Genomic DNA, 26,658 nt, shown 5'->3' with positions numbered 1-26,658 from the left:
GGCCTGGCCCTGGGCAGCACTCAGCAGATGCTAGCCCCAGCCTCTTGCCCTCTTTGAGCTGTTGCTGAGCATTGCTCAGTTCCCCTCTGGGGCTGCTCCTCTCCAGGCTCCCAGCCCCAGGGCTCTTGGCCTCTCCTCAGGAAATGCTCTGCCCACCTTCATTCCCTCTTTGCCTCCACTGCCCCATCCAGGACATCCCCTGGGCATGCAGTGGTGCCCCACAGCTCTGCTGTGGCTGTGCAGAGCTGGCACCTGTCCATGGGCTGGAGAGCATCAGCAGGGCTTGGGGCCCTCCATCTCTCCTCACATCTGCAGGGCAGCATGGCCTTGACCTGTGGTGCTGGGCTGGCCATGGGGTGCTGGCCATGGGGAGCTGGCCATGTCCCAACTCAGCTCCAGCTGGAGCTGGCTGCTCTCCAGCCACGCTGGGTTCAACCCAAGCTGAGGAGCTCCCCATGCCAGGACATGGTGACCCCAAGCTGTGCAGCCTTGGGCAGTAGCTGCCCAGTGATGGAGAAAGATCCACCTAAAGCTTCCAACACCAAGACATCAATGGGGAGCCAGGACAACACCTGCTGAGGCTGCCAAGGAGGCAACAGCACCTGAGGGAAGCCCCTGGGCCACAGGCCAGCCAGGGGTGACACAGGACTGGATCTGCTGTCCACCAGCAGGGGACAGCTGCCAATGAGTTGCCAGACTGCTGGCCAAGCCACTCTCCATTACTCCCCTGAAGTTCTGTCTACCTGGGGAGGTGCCAAGGGGCTGGAGGGTGGCAAATGTAACATCAACCTACAGGAAGGGAAGAAAGGAGGATCTAGGAGGAGCTGCCAGTGTGACCTTGGTGCCAGGGCGGGGCATGGAGCAGGGCTTCTCAAGAGCTGTTACACCCCACAGAGAGGACAGCCAAGGGATCAGGCCTAGTCACCATGGGTGCATGAAGGGCAGGTCCTGCGTGCCCAACCTGATCTGCCTCTGTGCCAAGATGACCAACTGCTGGATGAGGACCAGGCTGTGGACACTGCCCTCAGCCCAGCCCTAGTCCCAAAGCCTTTGGCACTGTTCCCCTCAGAATCCTTGTGGGCAAACTGGCAGCTGATGGCCTGGATGAGCAATGCTCTGCTGGGCACAGCCCTGCCTGGATGGGTACAGAAAGTGGTATTCAGTGGCAGCTGGGCACCAGTGGTGCTCCTCAGGGCTCAGTGCTGGCACAACTTCTATTGAAGATCTTTGTTGATGACCTTGATGAAGACACAGAGTTGTGGCAGCAGTAAGGTGGCACCAAGTTGGTGGCAGAGTTGATCTGCACCAGGGCAGGGAGGCTCTGAAGAGGGACTTGGATGGATTGGCTCCATGGATGAGCTCCAACAAGGCCAAGTGCCAGGCCCTGCCCTTGGGGCACAACAACCCCAGGCAAGACTCCAGGCTTGGGGCAGTGTGGCTGGAGAGCTGCTGGCAGAGAGGGACCTGGGGGTGCTAATGGATAAGCAGCTGGAGAGGAGCCAGCAGTGCTCAGGCAGCACAGAAAGCCACTGGCATCCTAGCTGGGATTGGCAATGCTCTGCCCATCAGGAGCAGGAAGGTTACTGTGCCCCTGTGCTCAGCTCTGGTGCTGGGTCCAGGTTTGGGCACCTCAGTTCCAGAGAGATGTGGAGGTGCTGAAGCCAGGGCAGAGAAGGGTAGGGAAGGGCCTGGAGAATGAATCTGATGAGGAGTGGCTGAAGGAGCTGGGGATGGTTGGGAGGAGGCTGAGCAAGACCTCATGGCCTCTGCAGCTCCTAAGAGGAGGTTGTGGAGAGGCTGTGGTGGCCTCTGCTCACAGGTCAGCAGGGACTGAACAAGAGGGAATAGCCTCAGGCTGCACCAGGGGAGGCTTAAGCTGGGCAGCAGGAGAGGCCAGGCACTGGCATGAGCTGGGCAGGGAGCTAGTGGAGTCACCAGTCCTGGAGATGTTCAGAGTTGGTTTGGATGTGGTGCTTGGGGCTGTGGTTTAGGGGTGACCCCTTCAGGATAGGGTCAATTGTTGTACCTGGTGGTCCCCAGGGTCTGTTCCAACCTGAATGTTGCTGTGAGATCATTGGTGGTGGCCTTGCCTGACATGACCATGAAGCAGCAGTGGTCAGGATTCCAAGAGAGTGAGCAAGGAGAGGACTCAGCATCCTCAAGGGATCTCCTGAGGAAGGAGAGCAGCAGAACATGGACCTGGGGCTCCAGGCAGGACTTAGCTCACATGGGGATAGGGGAGCTGGGAGGCAGCTCTGGAGGCCAAGGGAGCTCAGGCAGCTGGCAAGCCTGAGGCCAGTGTCCTGCAGGCAAGAGAACATCCCAGCTTCAGGACAAGGAGATGTCAGCAGATGGCCCTGGCTGAGCAGGGACCTCAGAACTAAGCTGCAGAGAGGCAGCAGATGGGAGGGGGCCGCAGCAGCTCCAGAGGAAGGATTCCAGACAGTGCCAGGCAGGGGAGGGCGTCAGGGCAGTCAATCTTCTGCTGGGACTGGGACCTGAGGGGAGAGCCGAGGGTGCCAGGAGGGGCCTCTATCACAGCTTGGGTGGCAGGAGGCTGGGAAAGGCCTTTCTGCACACAGGGGTGACATGGTGACACCAGAGATGAGCTCCACCTCCCCCTGCACCTCCCCCAGGTCTCCCTGGCTTCTGCAAGGGATCAGATTGATCCCAGGGAGGGATGAAGCAGAGTCCAGGCAGGGCTTCTCCAGTGCCCTCCACCCAGTGGATCATGGAGCCCAGCTGCAATGGCTGCTGACAGGAGCAGACTCGCAGCGCTGCCCTTCCAGATGTGGTGAAGGTCAGAGGAGATCCCTGGCGACCAGGGGGCAGCAAATGTTGCTCCCCACCTTCACACGAGGCCAGAAGGAAGATCTGAGGAGCCACGCTCGTGTCAGCCACACTGGTCCCTGGGAGCACCATGGAGCAAGCCCTCCTGGGGCATGTTTGTGGCCACATGGAGCCTGGGAAGGAAGAGCCAGCACAGGGTGACCCTCCTGTGCTTCCTGCACTGCAGTGAAGGCATGGCAGCTGTGGGGAGCAACTGCCTTGGCACTGAGGGATCTTGACACATTCTTTCACTGTTCTGATAGTGGGGATCCTGCCCCTCTGCTCTGGGGAGACCTCACCTGCAGGGCTGGGTCCAGCTGTGGGGACACCAACACAAGAGAGCCCTGGACTTGCATAGGCTGAGCGAGCTGGGGTTGTGCATCCTGGAGAAGACAAGGCTCCAGGGAGACCTCAGAGGGCTACAAGAAGGCTGCAGAGGGACTGTCCTCAAAGGCCTGCAGGGACAGGACCAGGGGCAATGGTTTGAAACAAGGGCAGAGCAGACTGAGATTGGATGTGAGGAACAAGTTCTGCACCAGGAGGCTGCTGGAACACTGCAACAGGTTGCCCAGGGAGGTGGTTGGGGCCCAGCCCTGGAGATACTCAAGGTGAGGCTGGACTGGGCTCTGGGCAACCTGATCCAGTGCAGGATGTCCCTGTGACTGCAGTGGGTGGCACTGGGTGACCTTTGGAGGTCCCTTCCAACCCAGACCGTTCCATGATTCTATGATTCTGTTATGGTTTGGAAGGTTGGACAACCAGATGGGTCAGGATCAGGTCGAGAGTTGGGCACAGAGGGTGTTGGGGCATGAGCTGTGCTCTGCCTGCAGGTAGGTGACAAGTGGAGCACCACACAGACCAGCTTGGGGCCCTCTGGAGCTGACCACCTTCAGCAGTGACCTAGCCTGGGTCTGGGTGAGCAGGAGCTGAGCCACAGGGCACAGTGGCAGCAAGAAAAAAAATAGCAGCACTTTGGCCTGGGTGGTCCAGGAGGTCCAGGGTCATCCTTGCCTCTACTCAGCCCATCCTGACCCCACATCCAGTTCTGGGGCCCCAGCACAGCAAAGACCTCACCAAAACTGTGGCAAGTTTGAGGGGCGACCAGCGAGCTGGTGAGGGGCTGGAGACCCTGCCCTGTGAGGGGCTGCTGAGGGACCAGGGCTTGCTCAGCCCTCAGAATGCTGCAGACCCAGCAGCAGCTGATGGGGAGCTGACCACAAAACGGAGCCTGGATCTGCAGGAGAGGGACCAGAGGCATCAGCTGGAAGGAATACTTCAGCTGGAGGCAGGGGAAAGGCTGTGAGGTCCCTGTGAGGACCATCCAGCACTGAAGCATGCTGCCAAGAGAGGCTGTGAGCAGCCTGGCCTGACCCCACCACTGCCCCACTCTGACCAGGGGTGGACAGAGACCTCCCAAGATGTCTCCACTCTGGAGCATGCTGTGACTCAGGCTCCAGCTGTTGCAGCCCTTCTCCAGCACAGGCTGATGGTCACCAGTGAAGGACACCATGAGGCCCCCACTCTGCTGTGGAAGACCCTCCTCTGCTGCTCCCCCTGCTCGGTGACCCTTGCCCTGCATGCTCCAGGGTCCTCCTCTTGTGTGCACAACATTGCACACCCAGCAGCAGTCCTGGATTGGCTCCAGCAGATCCCACAGTCCCAGCAGGGGGTGGGTTGGAATGGACCTCTGGAGACCACCCAGTCCAGCTCCCAGCTAGAGCAGGGTCGCCCAGAGCAGGCTGCGCTGGAGCCCAGCCAGTCCCAGCAGCAGATGCTCCCTGTCCTCTTCCCCCACCACACACAGACCAGGTCCCTCCTCTGGACCCTGGTGCTCCTCTGGACCCACGGCTGGGCAGGAAGACATCTGGGGCCTGCAGCTGCAGGGTCCTCACATCCCAGGGGCCCGGGGCTGCAGGACTCACTGTGTGCTCCTCGGGTACCTGTGCCCCCTGCAGACCCTCAGCCCCTCCTCGTGCTACCAGGAGGTTCTGCAGTGCCCTCCCCTCTGTCCACAGCCCACAGCAGGGTCCCAGTGTGCTGAGGTCCAGTGGAGCGCTACAGGGGCAGATTTCCAAGAGGTCCAACGAGCAGAACCTGCACCTCCCAGCCCCAGGAGCAGGCAGTGACCTGCAGCCAGCACTGACCCAGTAACCACATCCCCCCCAGCCCATGCACGCTGGTGCCATGCAGCAGGACCTGCACTTCCATGTGCTTGGTCTCCATTCCCTCAGCTTCCTGCAGCCCTGCCTTGGCTTCACTGAGCCCACACACCAAGCCTGGGCCTTCTGTAGCACCTCTTGAACCTCTGCCCTGGGCCCTTTCACAGCTCCAGCACCTCCAGGGTCCATCCTTCACAAATCCTTTTACACTCCTGGGTCCTAGCAAGGGCAAAGATTCCTCATGCTGGCACAGGTCAGCAGCTCCCAGGTGCTGCATAGCCAATGAGAGAACACATTCAGAGAGTCCCAGCATGGTGGGGTGGGGATCTGAAGCCCACCCAGGCCAATCCCCCTGCTCCAGCAGGGCCCCCACAGTAATTTGCCCAGGGGCACTGAGGAGGAGACTCCACAATCTCTCTGGGCAGCCTGCTCCAGCATCCCCAACCCCAGACAAATCACTCCTCCCTCCCTCACTGAGGAAGGGAGGAAGGACAAACGAAGCCCCTTCCCAAGGGCCAGGAGATAGCCATTGTGCCAGGAGATCCCCTCTGTGCCAGGCTTGGAAGGAGTTTGTGCAAAGGCAAAAGGGAGCAGCAGCCACCAGGACCCTGAGCCCTTTGCTAACCACAGTCATGGAAGGGATTGGGTTGAAAGGACTATCAGAGACCACTCAGTGCCAGCCCTGAAGCCAGCAGGGACATCCCCAAGCAGAGCAGGATGCTCAGAGCCCCAGCCAACTTGACCTGGGGTGGTGCCAACCATAGGGCATCTCCCATCTCTCTGGCACCTGTGCCTTTCGCTCCCAGTTCACAGCTGAGCCCCAGCAAGCCACGCTGGAAGTTTGGGGCTGTTTGGTTATTTTTGTGGTTTGCTTCTTACAGCAGACAAGAGAGGCAGAAGAGAATAGAGAGGAGAAGGGAGCCCCAGGAGAGAAGGAGTTGCCCTGCGTGCCAGCAGTAGCCAAGAGCTGCCAAGGGAGACCTGAGGGCAATGCAGTCCTTGGGGGCTAAAAGGTGAAGGGAGAGCCCAGCAGGATCAGCCACTGGTGCTGCTAGAGGAGGATCCAGACAGGCCCTGGGGCTGGACACTGGCTCCAGGGCTGGGCACTACCAGCACCCACAGGGCACAGAGCACAGGTGGTGGCTGGCAGCACTGTGGCTGTGTCCTGGCATGGGATGGGGAGGGACAAAGGCACCCAGCAGCCACAGCACGGGCAGTGTGCCCTGGTGCAGCTCCAGCAGGACCTGTGGCACCAGGCAGCCTCTCCATGTCCACTGCAGATGTTTGGTGCCACTGTGGAAAGCTGAGGATGCCCTCAGCCCAACCATGTGACAAACAAGGTCTGGGGATGGGACTGGCCAGGGCCTGCAAGCTCAGCTTGGCACAGTTCTGGCAGATGCCAGTGCTCAGTGCAAGGAGGCCTGGCAGTGGCAGGAGCTGACCCCAGAATGTCCACATGGGACAGCTCCAGCTGGGCACAGCCACCACAGGTATGCCAAGGAGGGCAGGGAGAGGCCTGGAGAGGGCAGGAGGGGACATGAAATGCAGAAGGAACTGCATGGGGCTGGGATCTGCTGGTGCATGGATGGGTGGGGAGGTGGATGGAGGGATGGATAGATGGATGGATAGGTGGATTGGTGGGTGAGTAGGTGGGTGGGTGGGTGGATGAATGGGTAGATGGATGGATGGATCATGGATGGATGGATTGATGGGTGGGTGGATGGGTGGATGGGTGGGTGAGTCGGTGGGTGGGTGGATGGATGGGTAGGTGGATGGATGGGTAGGTAGATGGGCGGGTGGGTAGGTGGGTGGGTGAGTCAGTGGGTGGGTGGGTGGATGGATGGATGGATGGGTAGGTAGGTGGATGGATGGATGGATGGGTAGGTGGGTGGGTGAGTTGGTGGGTGGATGGATGGATGGATGGATGGATGGGTAGGTGGGTGGGTGAGTCGGTGGGTGGGTGGATGGATGGGTGGCTGGGTGGGTGAGTGGATGGATGGATGGATGGATGGCTGGGTGGGTGTGTGGATGGATGGATGGGTAGGTGGGTGGGTGAGTCGGTGGGTGGATGGATGGATGGATGGGTGGGTGGGTGGATGGATGGGTGGGTGGATGGAGAAGCACAGCCCCATTCTTATCATAGAATCACAGAATCAACCAGGTTGGAAAAGATCTCAGAGATCATCAAGTCCAATCTATTACCTAATACCTAACACCTCCTGACAACTAAACCATGGCTCCAAGGGCCACATCCAATCCCCTCATCTACCACTAGTGACTGGCTGCCAGTTGGCAGTGGCACCATTCACCACCACTCTGGCCTTTGCCAGCCAGCTGGTTTCTCAGCTGCAGCCTCAGCCCCATACCGGGGTCCTCAACCCCATGATGAGTTCCTCAGCTGTAGGAGTCAAGGCTTCCTCTTCCCACAGACCCACCCAGAGGGTATCAAACACAAACCAGAGCCCCCCCAGCACAGCCACCCCCTGCCCTCCAGCCTTTCTGCTGCTCATGTGCCCCCCCAGCCCTCACAGTGCTGGGAAGGGCTGGAGCATATCCTGGCAGCTCAGGCACATTCCCTGTGCCCCTATCACCAGCAGCTGCAGGCAGCAGCAGCAGTGGGCAGCAGGAGCAGTGGGCAGCAGTGGACAGCAGGCAGCAGCAGCAGGCAGGGACTCCTCTGGAGCCCTGCCCTGGCTGGGGCTCTGCTGTGCAGATGTTGTGCTGTGGCTTTGGCAAACATCTGGCTCTGGGCTGCCGCCCCTGCGAGTGAGGGCTCCGGGTGGGAGCGGAGGGGAGGCTGGCGCCAGTGTGGTCACCGCTCCCACGCACAGCTCCTGCCGCCCAGCGCCGCCAGCCTCTGCCTGCCCAGCCTGGCACCGCTGCTGCCTGGCCCAGGGCAGGCGGGCAGTGGCCGCGGCTATTTCGGGAGCCGGCTCTGGCTCTGGGGCCGTGCCAGCCCCCAGTGTGCGCAGGCCCTGCAGGACACAGGGGAGCAGGGCTTGGCCCCGGCCAGCGCCTGACACATGTGGCCGAGGCGAGGGGCAGACCCTGAGCTCCCTGTGGGGAGCCTGGCCAGGGAGTCCTGGGCACAGCCACGGGCACTGTGGGCTACCCACAGCTGCAGGGCTCTGCCTGGCACAGCCACGGTCTTGGTGTGGATGGGCACACAGCTGGCACAACCACAGCCTTGGCATGGCCAGGTGTAGGGCTGCCACGGCCATGCCCAGCAAGGCATGGAGAAGGCAGCCTGCAGCCTCCAGGGGTGCTCCAGGACTGGGCATAGCCCTGTTTTTTTGATGGGTGGGGGGCAGTGGTTTGATCCCACACACTGGCAGGAGGTAGGACTGTGGTGGGTGAGGTTGAGTACAGGCTTAGGAGCTGGGGGGTGATCCCTGCCCATGTGGGGGTACCAGTGCCTCCGCGCACAGGGCAGAGCAAGGCATGGAAAGGCAAGGAGCAAGGCTCAAAGGTAGGCTCAGACAGCCCAGAGGGACACCAGTGAGTGAAATGGGTCTGCAGCATGGAGCTACTGGGCACTGGGAGCTACTGGGCACTGGGAGCTGTGGGGCACTGGAAGGCCCAGGGCACTGAGGGCCCCAGAGCACCACACAGGGCAGGGAGGCTGAGGCTCTGAGCAGCAGTGCTCAGGGTGAGAGCCTCAAGTGAGGCAGCAGCCATGCAGGAGGGCAGTGGCAGGGTCTGGCCTCCTGCAGGGCACTGGTGCCAAGAGGGGCTCCAAAGCAGGGTGCTGGGCCAGGTTTCAGCTGGGCACACAGCACGCACAGCTCCCAACTTGCTCCCAGAGCAGGTCTGCACCAGGAGGTGGCACATGGCAAGGTGAGAGCTGGGTGAGGCTGGGGCAGCAGGACAAGGAGAGGGCATTGGGGCAGGACAAGCCTGCAGTGTCCCAAGGGCCATGTAGGTGAGGGGCAGCAGGGCCAGAGAGCTGCCCTGAGAGGTGCCAGGAGACAACAGCTGGAAGCAGCCGAGGGTGTGGGAAGAACAGAGGGAGCAGAGCCTGCAGGATGGGGACCGGGGCCATGCTAAGGGGCTGCGGGGCCATGCTGGGGGCAATGCTGATGGTGTGGGGGCTTAGAACAGGAGGTGCAGGAACTGGCACCTTGGAACGGGTGCAGGTGTGGGGCTGTGGGTGGACACGGGGCAGGGAGGAAGAGGAGCTACGAGGGGCCCAGGGCTGAAGCAGGGGTGAGGGAAGAGGGGCAGCGGCGGGGGGCTGGGGAAGGCGTGGAGGGAGGAGGAGGCGTGCGAGGGGCTGGAGGAGGAGGAGCAGAGCACGGGGGGAGAGCAGCGAGAGGGGCCGGGGCCTCTCGGCTGCAGTGGAAAAGCTGCTGCAGCTCCAGGGGAAATGCTACTTGAATTAATCATGGCGCTGGCTGCTGTGCCAAGCCCAGGAGGAGGCTGCTGGCAGCGCCAGGAAATAACTTTCGCAGGAATTTGGAACCGGCGCAGCTCTTCTGGCGGCAGCGGCTGCGCTGCCTCCCCCTCCGCATCTCCCATGGCCCAGCACTGCCCGTGGCCCAGCGCTGCCCATGGCACCCAGCCCGCTGCCTGTGGCCCCCAGCCCGCTGCCTGCTGCTCACTGCCTGCACTCTGCCAGCTCAGGGCATCCCAGGCCTGGCAGCTTCCTTCCAGCAGGGGAGGCCTTGGCAGCATGCAAGGGTCTGGAAATCGGTGAACAGCAAGGTCCTGGTGCTGGGCACACAATGCCTGCAGCCACGACCTCGGGGCACACCAACACCATGGCCTCTGGGCACAGAGTATTTTTGTTTGGGAGAGGCCTCCAAGCTCATCCAGTCCAACCCTTGACCCAGCACTGCAGGGTCAACACCAAACCATGTCCCTAAGCATCAGGTCCACAGCTGCTTGAACACCCTCAGGGGTGGAGGCTGCAGCAGTGCCCTGGGCAGACCATGCCAAGGGCTGGGAACCCTTCCGGTGCAGGAACATTTCCTGACACCCAGCCTGAACCTGCCCCGGAGCAGCTTGGCACCACCTCCTGCTCCCATCCCTTGGGACCAAGGAGCAGAGGCTGCCCCCTCCTCTCTCCAACCTCCCTGCAGGAAGCTGCAGAGAGTGATGAAGGCTTCCCTCAGCCTCCTCCCCTCCAGCCTGGACACCCCCAGCTCCCTCAGCTGCTCCTCCTGCTCCAGGCCCTTCCCAGCCTCCCTGACATTCTCTGGACACCTCCGGCCCCTCAGTGTCATTCCTGGAGTGAGTGGCCCAGAACTGAATATACCTGGCACTGGTCCTCGCGCTGCTCTGGTCCCCAGTGTGTGCCCATCCCTGTGCCCCCTCACAGGTGCCCCCTCCATAGCGTAAATCCGTCGGGACTGTCCATCAGGGCTCTGTCAGTGGCACCATGCATGTGGCCTGCTGCAGCCTGCAGCATCTCCTGCAGCTTGTCCCACCCTGGGGGCTGTCCTGGTGCCATGGGTGCAGCACAGGAGCCCCTGGAACCACAGAGCAGTGCCCAGACCCCTCAGAACTGCACAGTAAGGCTGCCCATGAGGTGTGCCAGCCTGGGGGCTCTGATGTTCTCGTGCCCAGCAGCTGTGTGTGTGTGGACGCAAAGGCCATTTGCAAACCCTGGTTCAAAACCGCTCACCTTGGAGCTGTGCAAGAACCTGAGTTGCATCTTTTCACCTGGCTCACAGCCCTCTCAGACCAGCCTGAGCTCCTGACATGGCGCTCCCACAGATCTGCATCAGCTGCTGGGGCACAGACAGGACTGGGTATGGCATGGAGAGCCAGGAAGGCCCAGGAAGGTGCTACCTGAGCAGGCATGCAGTCAGGTGCAGAAAGCCAGGTTAAGGCAGCAGTGAATCTATAGCACAAAGGAGCCTCATACCATGAGACCACAGCATCTGAAGGCAGCCCCAGAGCCTGAAGCTCATCTAAAACCAACTCAGGCCACAGAGAGAAGAAAGGACACCCAGACAGGGACTGTTGTCCGCCTGTTCTCTGTTGGGGTGCTTGCTGAATCCCCAGGCTCCTGCTCCACTGCTGCTCCTCTCCTGTCTCAGACTTGGCCTTTGCTCAGTGCTGATGCCGCAGCCGCTGCTGTGGGACCTGGCCCTTGCCAAACACCAGCCATGAATGCAGGAGGTGTCACCAGATCCTCTTCCTTCCTCAGGAGCTCCAGCCAGCAGCCTGCTCTGCCCGTACAGCCAGCACCAAGACCCCCCCAAGGAGAGGGCACAGGGCACGCAAGGGAGCAGGAGACCTGCAGCTGCTCTTCAAGCCCCTTCTGGCCACCACCATGGACTCCACACCCACGGGAAGCAGAAGGCACCGACCAACCCCAGCCCTGGTCCCTCTAGGGTTTTTTGCTTAGAAACATAGTAGCTGAATGGAGAATCGGACCCTTTCAGTCCTGGGCTGGCCTTGGAGGATGTCCTCTGTCCTTCACACCTCACTGATGGGTGCCCATGGCCTAAGCTCTCACTGACCATCATGTGGGTCTGGACCAAACCCAGACCTTGGCAGAGACCCCCCAGCTGCCACCACAGGATGAGCCCTGATGCTTGGGAGCCTCAGACAGATGGAGCTAATCAGGGGCTATGGCACACATCTGCCACGGGTGACCCTGTGGGACGTGATGCTGGCCACCACGGGCACTGTCAGCCCTTCTGCAGCTCGGCAGCGTGGCACAGCAAGGGGTGGCCACGGCGGGCAGCCGAGCTCCGAGATGGGTGCTGCCCAGGGTGGCTCTGCCCGGTGAGGCTGTGCCCAGGGCAGCGCTGCCCAGTGAGGCTGTGCCCGGTGAGGCTGTGCCCGGGACGGCGCTGCCCGCTGAGGCTGTGCCCGGTGAGGCTGTGCCCAGGGTGGCGCTGTCCGGTGAGGCTGTGCCCAGGGTGGCGCTGTCCGGTGAGGCTGTGCGCGGTGAGGCTGTGCCCAGGGTGGCGCTGCCCGCTGAGGCTGTGCCCGGTGAGGCTGTGCCCAGGGTGGCGCTGCCCACTGAGGCTGCGCACGGTGAGGCTGTGCCCGGGACGGCGCTGCCCGCTGAGGCTGTGCCTGGTGAGGCTGTGCCCAGGGCGGCGCTGCCCGGTGAGGCTGTGCCCAGGGCGGTGCTGCCCGGTGAGGCTGTGCGCGGTGAGGCTGTGCACGGTGAGGCTGTGCCCAGGGTGGCGCTGCCCGCTGAGGCTGTGCGCGGTGAGGCTGTGCCCAGGGTGGCGCTGCCTGGTGAGGCTGTGCCCAGGGCGGTGCTGCCCGGTGAGGCTGTGCGCGGTGAGGCTGTGTGCGGTGAGGCTGTGCCCAGGGTGGCGCTGCCCGCTGAGGCTGCGCACGGTGAGGCTGTGCCCGGGACGGCGCTGCCCGCTGAGGCTGTGCCTGGTGAGGCTGTGCCCAGGGCGGTGCTGCCCGGTGAGGCTGTGCGCGGTGAGGCTGTGCCCAGGGTGGCGCTGCCCGCTGAGGCTGTGCGCGGTGAGGCTGTGCCCAGGGTGGCGCTGCCCGCTGAGGCTGTGCGCGGTGAGGCTGTGCCCAGGGTGGCGCTGCCCGCTGAGGCTGTGCCCGGCTGCCCTCGCTGGCGGCTCCGGCGGCGGCAGGGTGCGGAGCCGGCAGCGGTGCGGAGCCGGCAGCAGGGCAGGCTGGGTTCCCATCCTCTCTCGTTTCCCGGCGCAGAGGAAGCAGCAGCAGCTGCCTGAGCTGTTTGCTTTGTGCCGAGGCCACGCGGGAGTTACCTGCGCCCGGCCCAGGCGCGCCGCGGCCAAGCGAAACACGGGGCCGAGCCAAGGCCGACCCCGGCCAGGGCCTCCCCGGCCAGCGCCCTCCCCGCGCCGCGGAGCCCCCGCGCTGCGCCCGCCCCGCCGCGGGACCGGCTCCCGGTGCCGCCGCCACGGCCCCGCAGGCCCCGACCGGGCGCACAGCCGCAGCTCGGCCGCCGCTCGGCCGCCATCTCCGATTGCATTTCCAGAAGGCTCCGCGCACGGCGAGCGGCACCGCGCAGGAGGCAGGGAAGGGGCGCGGGGGAAGGGAAGGGGCGCGGGGGCCTTCCTGCGGGGGCTGCCGCAGCCCGGCCGCACGCCGGAGGCCTCCGTGTTCGCCCAGCCACATGCGGCAGCCCCGGGCCGTGCCCGGAACCCACCCGAGGCCCCTTCTCCATCTCTGTCCCCAGCCCGGGTCCTGCCCCTGTGCCTCTCTCCTCCCCCCGGGACAGTGGGGTTAGGGTTAGACCAAACCCAAATGTTCTCCGCCCAGACCTTCCTCCTCAGCTCCCAAACACTTCAGCCACCCAACCTTCCCCCATCCCTGTCCCACCCTGACCCATCCCCTGCCCACCCAGATCTGCCCCATCCCAGCCTTGCCCTGCCCCACGTCCCTTCTCCATGGTCTTTAGAGAGCCATGGAATGGTTTGGCTTGAAAGGGCCATCGAAGGTCACCCAGTCCAACCCCCGCACTCAGCAGGGACATTGCAACGGGAGCAGGTTGCTCAGAGCCCAGCCCACCCTGACCTGGAATGGTTCCAGGCATGGAGCCTTTCTCCCACCCAGTTCTTCCTCACCAGTGCTTCCATCCTGTCCCCTGTCCTCAGCCACGGCACAAGCCCCTCTCCAGCACTGCCATCCCATCCCCCCAGCCCCCCACAGCCACACACTGAACATGCCCCACCCTCACCCCCCATGGCCCAGCCCTGCACCCCCAGCCATGCCAGCGCCACTCCTCCAGGCCCACCTGGAGCCTTCCTCCCTGACCAGGTTGCAGGACCTCCTCCTGCCTTGTCTCATGGCCCCAGAACTGCCCCTTGCCTGCTCCTCCTGGCCCATGGTCACTGCTCCCTGCATGGCCCCAGAGCTCCTCACAGCCCCTAGAAACCCCAGTACCCCACAACCTCAGATGCCAACCTTCCAGTGCCCGTCTCAGTGGACAGCCTGGAGCTGCCCTGGCTGGCAGATCCCTGCTGCCCTCCACACCAGTTCCTCCCCATCATCCCCATGTCTCCCTGCCCTGATCTTTCCAGGGCTGGGCTGTGACTGGCACACAAAGACACCCAATACGAATGGCATCGCCGCTGGCACCTCCTGAGGTCTGCGGGGCCTGGCACAGGGGCAGGACCTCTCCAGCTGGCCCTATGACCTCTCCCTGCACCGAGGTGGACGCAGCACGTGCCTCAGCTCCAGTCCCACCAGGGCTGTTTCCAAGGGAATAGGCCTAAGCTAATTGGGCATAATTAATGCTGCTGTTCACAACCAGCCTGACGAGCGCCGAGGAGCTCAGGCTAATGACCTCACGGGGGGGAGAGGGGAGGCAGCAGCTTCCTGGAGGTCTCACCCAAGCACCACTTTGAGTGTCCTGCTGGCACATCAGCCCTGCACTGGCTTGAGCACGGCCTGGCACCCCAGGCCCCAATCTCAGCTGAGGCTAACACCATGCTGTGTAAAAAGGGCAACCTCAGAATGTGCCCATGGCATCATGGTGCCACCCAGCACTGGCATGCAGAGGGTATAGCAGTGTCCTGCCCCATCTCTGGCTCACCCAGAGCATGGGGATCTCTGCTCCAAGTGTTCCTGCTGCAGCCAATGTCCACTGTGCTATGACAGCTGCCCCATGGCCACTGTCCACTGCACCATGGCCACCGTCCACTGCACCATGGCCACCGTCCACTGCATCACAACAGCTGCCCCATGGCTGCCATCCACTGCACCATGGCCACTGCCCACTGCACCACAACAACTCCACCATGGCCACCGTCCACTGCACTATGACAGCTGCCCCATGGCCACTGTCCACTGTACCATGGCTGCTGCCCCATGGCCACTGCCCACTGCACCATGATAGGTGCACCATGGCCACTGTCCACTGCATCATGGCCACTGCCCATCTGCACCACAACAACTGCCCCATGGCCACTGTCCACTGTACCATGACAGCTGCCCCATGGCCACTGTCCACTGTACCATGGCTGCTGCCCCATGGCCACTGCCCACTGCACCATGATAGGTGCACCGTAGCCACTGTCCACTGCATTATGGCCACTGCCCATCTGCACCACAACAACTGCCCCATGGCCACTGTCCACTGTATCATAATAGGTGCACCATGGCAACTGCCCAGTGCACTATTACAACTGCATCACAGACACTGCCCATCTGCAGCATAACTGCACCACATCCTCCAGTGCAGGTCCCCCACCCCCAAGCTCTCCCAGCTCTGGCCATGTCCCCCTCCAGCTTAGCTGCACCTACCTGTAGGAAGCAGGTCCCAACCGGGGTGTTCTCCTTCAGGGACACGTTGTAGAAGTTGCTCCTGAAGACTGGCTCATTGTCGTTGACGTCCTGCAGCACCACGTGGACCACAGCTGAAGAGGAGAGGGCAGGGCTGCCCCGGTCTGTGGCCAGCACAGTCAGCTGGGGCTGAGGATCCTTCTCATAGTCCAGCGGGGCAGCGGTGGTGATGATGCCTGTGGCAGGGTCTATGGCAAACCAGCTGGAGTGGGCATCGCGGCCCTGCACGATGCTGTACCGCACCTCCCCGTTGGGGCCCTGGTCCTTGTCGCGAGCTGTCACCTGCAGCACGAAGCTGCCTGGGTACACAACCTCGGGGATGCTCTGCCTGTACTCCTGCTGGTCGAAGAGCGGGGGGTTGTCATTGACGTCCACCACCTGCAGCACAAAGGCCGACTCTGCGCGCAGCGGCGGCGTCCCCGAGTCGGTGGCTGTCACCCGCAGGTCATAGGAGTCTCGTTCCTCGCGATCCAGGAGCTGGTCCACGCAGATCAGATAGATGATGTTGTCCTTGGTGGTGAGGGCAAACTTGCCGTCGCCCCCCTCCAGCGTGACATTGACGTTGGAGTACTCGCCGTAGTCCGGGTCGGAGACGGAGATGCGTGCCACGTACTGGCCTGGCTGGGCGCCCTCGGAGATCTGCGGGGAGCCGTCCTCGCTCAGGAAGATGATGGTCATGGTAGGCTGGTTGTCGTTGTAGTCCCGCACGTGGATAGTAACAAAGGCCGTGGTGACCTCGGGATGGACAGCCTTGTCCCTCGCCTGCACCACCAGCTCGTGCACCTTCCTCACCTCATAGTCCAGACCCTTGTTAAGCTTGATGACTCCGGTCTGGGAATCGATGATGAAGTACTGGTCAGGGTCGCTCTGCCGACGGTTGATCTCATAAACCACGGCCCCGTTGTCCCCTTCGTCCGCATCGGAGGCAAAGACCTGCAGGATGCTGCTGCCTGGTTTCAGGTTCTCCGAGATGAGGGTGTGATAGCGGCTCTGGTTGAAGCTGGGAGCGTTGTCATTGATGTCCTGGATGGACACATCCAGCGTCATCTGGGTGCTGCGGGGCGGGGAGCCACCATCGTAGGCTTCCAGCAGCAGCGAGTAGGATGAGCGGTTCTCACGATCCAGGACGTTGCTGACCACCAGGTCCAGGAAGAGGACCCCATTGGGTCCCCGGCGCGTCTCCAGGCGGAAGGCCTGCCCCACATTGCCGCCCTTGATGACGTAGCCCTGCGTGTTGAGCAGGCCGCTGTCAGCGTCGAAGGCAGGGTCCAAGGGGAACCTGCTGCCAAGGGGGGTGTGCTCTGGGATCTGAAAGGTGCTGTGCCCCTTGGGGAAGGCTGGAGCGTGGTCATTGATGTCGTTCACTTGGATGTTCACCTCCACTGTGATGCCCTCCGGGGTGACTGCAATGAAGCTGTAGCGGTCCCGGGCCTCCCGGTCCAGCACACGGGCCGTAGTGATGATGCCGGTGTTCTCATCGATGCCCAGGTCGGTGCTGACCCCACTGCCCTCCTGTGCTGAGATGAAGTACATGTAGGCGCTGGTCCCAGGGGGCAGCCCAGCGCTGATATCCCCAATGATGGTGCCAGCTGGCTGCTCCTCATCTATTTGTAGATCCAGGGTGCCCAGGACGGCAGAGCCCTTCCCTGCTCTCAGGCCCCCGAGAATGAGCAGCTCCAGCAGCAGCATGGCTGAACCCCTCCACGGCTCCATGGCCACTGGCAGGCAGAGCAGGGGGTGGCTGGGGCCGGGGCTCCCTCGCAGAGAGCTCTAATCCTGCACGGAATGCAGACCAGGGGAGGCTGGTTAGGAGGGAGCAGTGAAGGGAGGACAGAAAGCAAACCCTGCAGAAGGAAGCTGACCATGGACCTGCTGCCCAACAGCTCTGAGCCACCTTCCCCACACAGGGAGTGACGGTGTCCATGTGCCAGGGCAGTGGGTGCCCAGCACAAAGGGCTGATGCAGCACCCGGAGTAAGCCAGGCAGGTGACACCAGCCATGTGCTGAAGCTGGCAGCGAGCACCCCATCACCAGGTAGTGTCCTACACGGCCCAGCCTTGTCCCCAGCCACTCACCCTCCTAGTGGCACCAGAGCCAGCTACCCACAGCAGCAGGTTCTGCCCTTGAGCAGCCCCCTGCTTCCCGAGGGCACAGAGGGCTTTAGACACAGCCCAGTCCAGCACCTCCTCACCTTGGAAGAGCTGCTCTCAGACTGGGGGGGGTGGGGGTGGGGGCTCAGAGGTGATCGTGCAGAGACCCTCAGCCCTGCCCAGCAGCCTTCCCTGGGGGACTACAAAGATGTGGGTGTTAAGCCCCCTGCAGTGCCAACCCATGAGGGGGCAGGGCTGGAGCGGGCTGGCATCCAGGGCACGATAAATCAGCGGGGAAGAGGCTGTCCCCAGCGCCGGGAAAGCCCCGGCCAGAACCCATTGTTGGCCCTGGCACAGAGGCCCGCGGGTGCCCGGTGCCATGGCGGGCGGAGCGGGGCGGTGGGAATGCGGCGGCTCCCTCGGCAGCGGCAGCTGCTGCTCGGCTCCTGCCGCTCCCACTCCCTCCTCTGCTCCTTTGTCTCCTCCGCTGCTCCTGGCTCCGGCTCCTTCACGCCATTTCCCCCTGCCGAGGCCGCATCTCACTGCAGCGGGGAGGGCCGGTTGGGGGAGCGGCTGGCTGCGACAGGGGCACACTGGACACGCTGGGCACTCCGGGTACACTCCCGATGCCTGCAGAGCTGCCCACCCTGCCCGGGGCTGCCCACCCTGCCTGCCCTGCCTGCGAACGCTGGAGCTCCGCTGGGCTCAGCGGTCTGAAGGGATGGCAGCTGCATGAGCTCACTCTTGGCCTCTCTTGAAAGCATTTGCTGAGGTCCCACAGCCACTCAGGAACTGCTGTGGCAGAGCAGGAGGGCAGAACCTCCCCGGCTTGGGGGCTGAAGGGTGTCAGCCCCCCACCACGGAACCCTACAGCGAGTCAGCCCTTCCAGGGGCCGCGAGGTGACTCCGGGGGCCAGATGCCTGGACTGCTCTTCCCTGTGGAAATCCTGCTCCAGCGACAGAAGGAGATTAAAGTTTTACATCTAAGGAGGTGTTTGTTTGCTCAGCAGGCACCTGGTGTCTGAGGTCCACAGCCAGCAAATCCTCACACCCTGCTTGCACCTAGCAAGTGTGGATGCTCACCACCCACCAGGAGCAGAAGCCAGAGAAGACACTTTCACCTGGGGGCTGCTGGCGCTAACCACTGACTGACCTACACCCACTGTGGGCCCAGCCAGGTCCCTCTCTGCTGGAGGCAGTGAAACCTCCAGCACAAGAGCCTCTCTTTTTACAAGGAGCCACATGGCAAAGACAAAGGGGGATGGGGACAAGTTACTGCTCGTGGGATTCCCATTGGACTCCAGAAGAAAATGTTTCCCCATGAGAACACTTGGACATTGGAATCATCTCCCAAGGGAAGCAGAGAATTCCTCTTTATGGGACAGTTCTAAGACTCATCTTGACAAGCTGCTGGGCCAGCTTATCTCATCTACACCATCCCCTACAAAGGTTGGACCAGGTGGTCCTTGGGGTCCCTTCTGTAAGTCTAGAAGCTCCCCACCTGGAGGGGCAGCCTCATGGATCCGGAACATGCAGTGCCAAGGAACAAGGCCCAGGTTCCCTCTGTGATGGAACTGCCCCATCCTAAATGTCACCAACTGCTCAGGTCATGGAGCCATGGGGCAGAGGGTCTGAAGCCTTGGCAGGGCTGACTAACACTGAGCAAAAAGGAGTAGAAAATCAGGGAGAGAGATGAGGCTCCCTGGCCAATCTCAGTGGCTGAGGACAGGATGAAGCTGGAAGGTCTTGTGTAGCACCTGGAACAGATCAGGGCACAGATATGGGGAAACCCCCCATCTTTCTGGGGACATCCCCCTGGTCTGATTTATGATGGGGCTCTTGGAAAGCAAAAGGGAGAGCAGAGAGGGCTCCATGGGCTGGAGGCAAGGAGGGGAGCATGAATCCAGGGAGCTTGAGGAGCAGCTCAGAGCTCCCAGAGAGCCAGAGACAGAAACTGGTGTCCTTGAGTGGGCAGCTGGTGTGGACAGGCTTTGTGAGCTTCTCCCTCCCTACTCTCACTGGGCACCCAGGGCAGTTCCAGAGCCTAGACACCTCCAGCAGGCCGTGGGGCTGCCATCAGGCACAGCCCGGGCCGGGCAGGGTGTCCGTGGCACGAGCCGCGCTCCGTGCCGGCGCGGGGGGCAGAGGCAGCAGCGGTGACCTCGGTGGATGTGGAGTCACCACATCTGAGCAGCTGCTTCCAATTAGCAGCTCCCAGCGCTCAGGGCTGGCCGGACTGGTCCGGGCTGGGCCCTGGAATGTGAGCCAGGCTCCCCTGCTCCCTCCCAGCCGCGGGCACAGCTCCCCGGTGGAACACGGCAGCCGGAGCCGAGGAGCTGCTGGCAGCAGAGTCTGTCCCGGGGGGCGCTGGGGCCAGGGCCAGCACCAGGAGGTGGCCCAGGAGGGCAGCTACAGTGGAGCCAGCCACACGCACAGCAGCATCTGCCAGCCCAGGGCTGCCTGCAGGGCAGCAGGAGAGCCCAGCCCACGCTCAGCAGATAAGAGATAGGGGCTGACAGACCCCCGCATTCCTCCCCTTGCTAGGGGCAGCATCAGGGAGGGGAAGCGGAGCCACAGCGGCCCCAGCAGCGAGGCTGGGAAGAGGCACCCCCTGTGCATGCCACAAACAGATGTGGGAGGCTCTCTGTGTGAGCTCCATCAAAGCTGCAGATGCTGCTGATGCCATCCCCAGCACTCACATGAGGCCCTGACTCACGGAATGGTGCTGCTGGGGCTCCGTCCAGATGAGGAGGGACCCAGACCCCTTCGATCTCTGCTGAGCACCAGGCACTGACCTGGGATGTGGTTTTCTTGTCTGCATCCAGAGATGTCCCCCCAGGAGCTTCAGAGGCTCTGCCCTCAGAGCAGACACAGCCCTGCCTGCAGGGCAGCCTCGGGATGACCAGGCACTGCTTGGTCTGCCGCCACATAAGGCCATTTCCAGGACTCCTGGGCTGCCTCTGACCTGGCTTTTCAGGACCAGCACCCTGTGGCTCGCTCTCACTCAGCTTCACATCCCCCTGATGCAGTGCCCAGCTCTGCATCCCAGTTCATCCCAGTACATCCCTGTGCTGTGCCACACCAGGACTCCCTGCAGGCCATCCTGACTGAACACTTCCCACAGAGGAAGCGCTCACCAAATTTCTTCAGGCATCTGCCAGCTCCCACAGACCTGGCCCACACCAAGGCCCCACCAGCCTGGCCCTGCTGTGTGCCTGGAGGTGCTGCCAGGCCAGGGCTGCTCCTGCCCACCGCTGCCAGAGCTCCCGGGCAGCCTGGACCCCCACCTCTGGGGGACCTCTGGCTCTGGGGGATCTCCACCCATGCTGGGACTCCCCTGCTCTGGGGTCTCCACTGCTTTGGGGGCTCCACTGCTTTGGGGGCTCCCTGGTTCTGGGGACTCTCCACCCATTCCAGGGCTCCCCAGCTCTGGGGACTCCCCTGCTATGGGGAACCCCTGGCTCTGGCGGCTCCATGGTTCTGGGGCACCCTTAGCTCTGGTGTCTCTCCACCCATCTTGGGGCTCTTCTGTTCTGGGGGACTCCTGGCTCTGCAGAATCTCTGGTTCTGGGGGTCTCTGGATCTTGGGGATCCCTGGTTCTGGGGGCTAGGGTTTAGGGCCCCATCCTGGGACTTGGTATCTCTGGGTGTTCCCTGGCTTTTGGGGCTTACTGGCTCTGGGGGTTCTCCACCCATCCTGGGACTCCCCTCCTCTGGGGCCCCTCGATTCTGTGGGACCCGCCGCTCTGGGGGTTCCCCACCCATCCCGGGACCCCCGGCTCGGGGGGCACCCCGCCCTGCCCGCACAGCGCCGTCCCGGGCGCTCCCGGCCGTCCCGCCCGGTGCAGCCGCGGCTCCCGAGCGTTGCCAGCTCCGGTTCCGCTCCGCTCGGACCGGCAGACCCCTCCCGGTGTCCCAGCAGCGGGTCCTGCTCCCGCCCCGTCCCGCCTGGCTGCCGCCAGCCCCGGTCCGGCCGCGGATCCCCGGTGCTGCGCCGCCGCCCGCCCCCTCCCCCCGGCCCCCCCCGGGCCATTGTCTGCGCAGCGGCGGCAGAACAAAGCGCCCGGTGCCGGTGCCGGTGGGCCCGCGGCGATGCCGCTCTGCGGAGCACGGGGCGCGGGCAGCCGGGACGGCTCTGTCCCGGTGCGGGCACTTACACCGCGCGTCCGCGCCGCCGCCGCTCACATCCCGCAGCGTCCGGCCCCGCCGAGACGTCCCGCAGCCGCTTCGGTGCCGCGGTGCTCCGGTGCCGCCAGCCGCCCCGGTACCACCGTGCTCCGGTATCCCCCGGTGCTCCGGTGTCGCTGGCCGCTCCCGTACCGCTGACCGCCCCGGCACCCCACGGCGCTCCGCTGCCCTCCTATGCCGCGGTCGCCCCGGTGCCTCGGTGCCGCCTCTCGGTGCCTCGGTGCCGCCCCCCGGTGCCGCGGCCGTCCCGGTCGCCCCGCGGAGCCCGGCGGCAGGCGGCGGCGGGTCGGCGCTGGCTCGGCGCGGAGGCTCCGGCTGAAACCCGACCCAGCGCCGCCTCCCGCAGCCCCCCGCTCCCCCCGCCGCCCCCATCCCCGCCCCGGCACCGGAGCGCGCCGGCCGAGCGCGGCCACGGGATGGGCTCCGGGGAGCCGGGGCGGCGGGAAGAAGGGACAGGGAGCGACGGGACAGCGGGCACGCAGGGGCACGGAGGGGCAGGAGCGGAGTGGGGAGCATCGGGGGAGCAAGGGCCGCGCGGGGGGAAGAAGATAGAACGGGCACCGGTGGCACCGGGAGCACCGGGAGACGGGAAGAGCCAGGAGGGCGCTGGGATTCGGCAAGGAGAGGGCAGAGTGGGGATGGAAGGGGCTGGGGGCGACACTGGGAACGTGGTGGGGGCACTGGGGACGTGTAAGTGACAGAGAGGCACAGCCCCCCCCGTGCTCTGGGCACAGTCCCTTCCCCAGCCCAAAGCCCCAGCAGGGGACCTGCCACCACCCTGACCCAGCAGGGCTCTGCCGCCCAGGCTGGAGGGAAGCTCGTCCATTGGGACAGGGGCCCCACCAGTCCATACTGGGACAAACCAGGCCTCTGGCCAGCAGCTGGCTGCTCTTCCCCACCAGCAGCTCCCTGGCCCAGCCTGGCCACGGATTGTCCTCTGCTTGACCAGGTCACAGCAGCACTGGTAGGGCTGGCTGGGGCCACCCAGCCTCCAGGCCAGTTATCACCACTGGGGCTTTCTTCTGCTCCTCAACAGAGAAACTGCTGCTGCCCACTGGCTCTGAGGGTCTGTGGCCAGGATCACATCCTACAAGGCCACAGCTCTGCTTCATCCAGGAGCATCTCAGCTCTTCCATCAGTGACAACCAACTCAAGTGGAAGACATGGATGACTAACTTCACAACGAAGAAACCCTTCAAGGTTTCCCGTCTCCATCCCTTCCTAAATGCCACAGGGCCTGATCTTCTCCTGATCTACCCTGCAGAACCCAGACCCTTCTGACCCTGGCAGCACATCACAGGCTGTCACAAATTCTGTCCATTTCCTCCTCCATCTGCCTGAAGAAGGTCACAGGAAGGCAGGGCAAAATTCTGAAGTGGGGAGCAAGGGTGTTAAAGGTCCAGATGACTTCAGGGGTGGACCTGTTTAGTCTCCCTCTCTGGAAAGGAGACAAATGAGGGAAATGGAAAGAGGACAATGACATCGTGAGGGCACATTACTGGCTCATGGCAACTTGTTGTACCCCAGCAGAGTTCCAGAGAAGGCTACTGACAGTAGGAGAGGCTGGGGCAGGACTGCAAGGCTGCCAGCTGTGCCATGCCTTATGACAGAACTATCAAAGATACAGAGACCAGAGCACGGAGAAGGGAATGAATTCAAAGGTGACCAGGTTCTGTGGAGTCATCAGTGCTGTCATCAGTGCTTTGGAGACCTTCAGAAGCTCCAGTGATGCAGGAGCAGGTAAAAGATGGCAAACGGGGCCAGCAGTGCCAGGGCTCAGCTGGGAGACAGCACAGGAAGCTCTCTGCAGTGCAGTGGAAGTCCTGCTCTGTCTCACCTTGCTCTTCTGCCACGACCCTGGCCCTGCAGCCATGCCACCCTCACCTGGAGTGGACTCTGCATGTCCCCACCCTGCCCTGCAGTAGGTGGGCTGTGGTTCAGCACCTTCCTGCTCGATGGCATCTTGCTCCTGAACCCCAGCAGCCTTGGCAGGCAGCCTGGCAGGACCGAGCTGCTTCCAGGCATCCACTGCTGGAACTGGAGCCGGGCTGCAGAGTCCCAAACAGGAAATCCTCTGAGGATGTTCTCCTGCTCCAACACCCGGATCTGCTCAGCAAGAGAGGGCTTCCTGCCTCGGAGCTGGGGTAAAAATAACTGAAGGCACCTGCTAGGAGCAGCCATGGCCAGGGAGGGAGGGGACAGCTCTCCTAGGACAGGAGCAAGCTTTTTGTGGGAAGGTCCCACGTGTCCCTCTGCCATTTGGAATGACCTTGAGATGCATGAAGCACAGAGGAGGAGCTGCCAGAGGATTGCACCTGGCAAACAGAGCCTTACAGCTCCCTGGACAGGAGGAGATAGTACCAGTGTTCAGCTGCTGTCTGGAACCTGACTAGATGGCTTTGAACCTGGCCCTGGAAGAGCTCTTCTGCATCTCTTTTGATGATGGCACTCAAAGAGTGATGGTCAGTGTCCCAGTGTCATCTTGGAGATGTGCACAGCGGGACAGAGGCACCCTCAACATGTTTGCCAGCGACACTGAACTGTGGTGAAGGGATCCATCCAGAGGGACCTGGCCAGGCTGGAGAGCTGGGCCCATGCTGACCTCATGAGGTTCAGCAAGGCCAAGGGCCAGGTCTTGCAGCTGGGTTGGGGCAATCGCAAGCACAAATCCAGGCTGGGTGGAGAATGAATGGAGAGCAGAGCTGACGAGGACTTGGGGCTGCTGAGTGAGGGGAAGCTCAGAACAAGCAGGCACTGAGCATTGCCAGCTCACAGCCATCCCTGCCCTGGGCTGGTCCCCAGAGGGTGTGCAGCAGCAGGGAGGGAATTTTGCCCCTCTGCTACATTCTGCTGAGACACCCCCCCCCTGCAGTGCTGGGGCAACTCTGAAGTCCTCAGCACAGACAGGGACCAGCTGAGGCAGGGCTGGGAGAGTTGGAGGTGTTCAGACTGGAGAAGGCTCCAGGGAGACCTTCATGTGGCCTTGCAAGACTGGAATTGGCCTCCTGGAGACCTGGAGAGGGACTTTATACAAAGACCTGGAGTGACAGGGTGAGGGGTGATGGCTTCAGACTGGACAAAGCTGGATTGAGGTGGACATGAGGAGGAAATTCCTGCCCATGAGGGTGGTGAGGCACTGGGACAGGTTACCCAAAGGAGCTGTGGAGGCTTCAAGCCTTGAAAGTGTACAAGGCTAGGCTGGATGAGGCCTGGAGCAACCTGGTCTGGTAGGAGATGCCTCTGTCCATGGCAGGGGGTTGGGACTGGATGATCTTTAAGATCTCTTCCAAGATAAACCAGTCTGGGGTTCCGTGATCTCCTGCTTGGCTGGAGTGACACAGCTCCTGTCACAGAGTCCGTGCTCAGGGGCATTTCTGTGCCACAGCTCCTGAGCAGCCTGGAGTGTGAGGTCCTCTTCCTGGGCTGCACTTGGTGGGAGGCTCTCAGATGGAGCAGCAGGGTTCAGGGCACCACCTCCCCTTGTTGCCCATCTTTCTCCTGGCAGCTCAGGAAGGACCCCATGGTCTCTTTTCCAGCTTTGACTTCTTCTGCAGAGAAATTTTCCAGCACAGCAAACCCTGTGAAGTTCCTGGCCTCGAGATGTAGTTCCCTCCTAACTCCTTGTCTCAAACTCCTCTTGCACCATGCACCCTGCAGGCTGAAGTCCTACTACCCATGGCCCCACTGGGGTCCCACTGTGCATTGTCCCCCCTGTCCCAGCCCTGCTCTGATTCATCCCATTGCCAGTTCTGTGCATTCCCAGCTCACAGCTCTCTTGCCACTCAGCCTGGGCCTTCTCAAGCAGCTCAAGTCACAGCAGCATCTAAATGTTCAGCCTTCAAGTGCAGCTGAAGACAATTCATGGCCAGAAGTGGGGACAAGGAGGTAGGTAGAGCCAGGAGCTTGGAAGGACAAAGCCACAAGTGAGCTGTGTGCTTTGCAGAGACTTCCCAACCAGCACAACACAGGCAGTAGGAGACCGCCCAGGGCTGCCTGCTGCTTCATCACCACACCTCAGAGAGGGTCCATCCAAGCCCAGAAGCTCCATCATGCCCAGCAGATGTCTGCCTTGTTCTTAAAGCCCTCCCAGATGGAGCCTTCAAGAACCTGCTGTTCGATCTGCTCAGGGCTAAAGCTGCTTTGTGCTGCTTGCAGCCAGTGCTGATCCTGATGCCTTGGTCCCGGAGATGTCCTCGTACAGCTGGCTACCACATCTTGTTCTTCTTTAGGCCACACTGCCCTAGGCCATTCCTTCTTTCCACACTTCTTATCCTCTCAGCACCTCCTCTGGACATTCTCAGGTTTGTAGACATCCTCTGAAGTCACCAAGACTGGACAGAGTGGCTTTGTCACAGCGAAGCAGAGCCAGCAGTGTTCCTTGGTGCATCCTGCAAATCACACTCCTGTCCCTACCACCCACGATGCCCATACCACCCACATGATATTCATACCATGCCATATGATGCCCATACCACCCCACAACGTCCTTACTCCCCTGAATGATGTTTACACCACCCCACACAATGTCCATACCACCCCACATGATGCCCATACCATGCCATATAATGTCCATACCACCCACATGATGCCCATACCATGCCACATGATGTCCGTACCACCCACATGCTGTTGGTTGGTTTTGAACAACCAGTGCATGCCCTCAGGCTGTTGTTCCTCCCTCTGTCTGCACAGCTCATTGTTCCCACCAAGCAGACCATCACCTACCAAGGAACCACCATGATGATTTCAACCTTTCTATCTAAGTCCCTTAGCACCTGGGCTGATGATCTGCAGGAGCAAGGGCCTGCCTGGAGCACACAGACATCTGCAGCTGCTCTCCTGCAGCTGTCCCAAAGGAAAATCAGTTCTCAGCACAGACTGCAAGGAGCTCAAAGTGTCCAGGGAAGAGTTGCAGCAATGAGTCAAGGCCCACAGAGTGAGTTTCCACTTGAAGGGCTTCAGAAAGAATCACAGAATCACAGAATGTTAGGGGCTGGAAGAGACCTCGAGAGATCACCCAGTCCCATCCCCCTGCCAGAGCAGAATCACCTAGACCAGCTCACACAGGAATTCACCCAGTCAGGTCTTGAACATCTCCAGAGAGGGAGACTCCACAACCCCCCTGGGCACCCTGCTCCAGTATTCTGTCA

General features: G+C 62.2%; 1 protein-coding gene across 1 annotated transcript in view; it reads right to left on the bottom strand.

The window, feature by feature from the left end:
- DCHS1 (dachsous cadherin-related 1) overlaps positions 1-21,793 on the bottom strand; it is a 52,252-nt gene extending 30,459 nt beyond the window's left edge. Inside the window, 2 exon segments of the mRNA XM_068170158.1 lie at positions 15,192-17,006; positions 21,478-21,793. Coding sequence (XP_068026259.1) covers positions 15,192-16,943 — 1,752 coding nt within the window. The 5' untranslated portion in view covers positions 16,944-17,006; positions 21,478-21,793.
- Between the last annotated feature and the right edge of the window lie 4,865 nt (positions 21,794-26,658).

This window comes from Melanerpes formicivorus, unplaced genomic scaffold, assembly GCF_026170545.1.
Source record: "Melanerpes formicivorus ecotype bairdi unplaced genomic scaffold, bMelFor1.0.p_v2 SCAF_290, whole genome shotgun sequence".
Lineage (NCBI taxonomy): Eukaryota > Metazoa > Chordata > Aves > Piciformes > Picidae > Melanerpes > Melanerpes formicivorus.
Note: the sequence above shows the minus strand (reverse complement) of the source record. Positions and strands in the feature narration are given on the sequence as shown.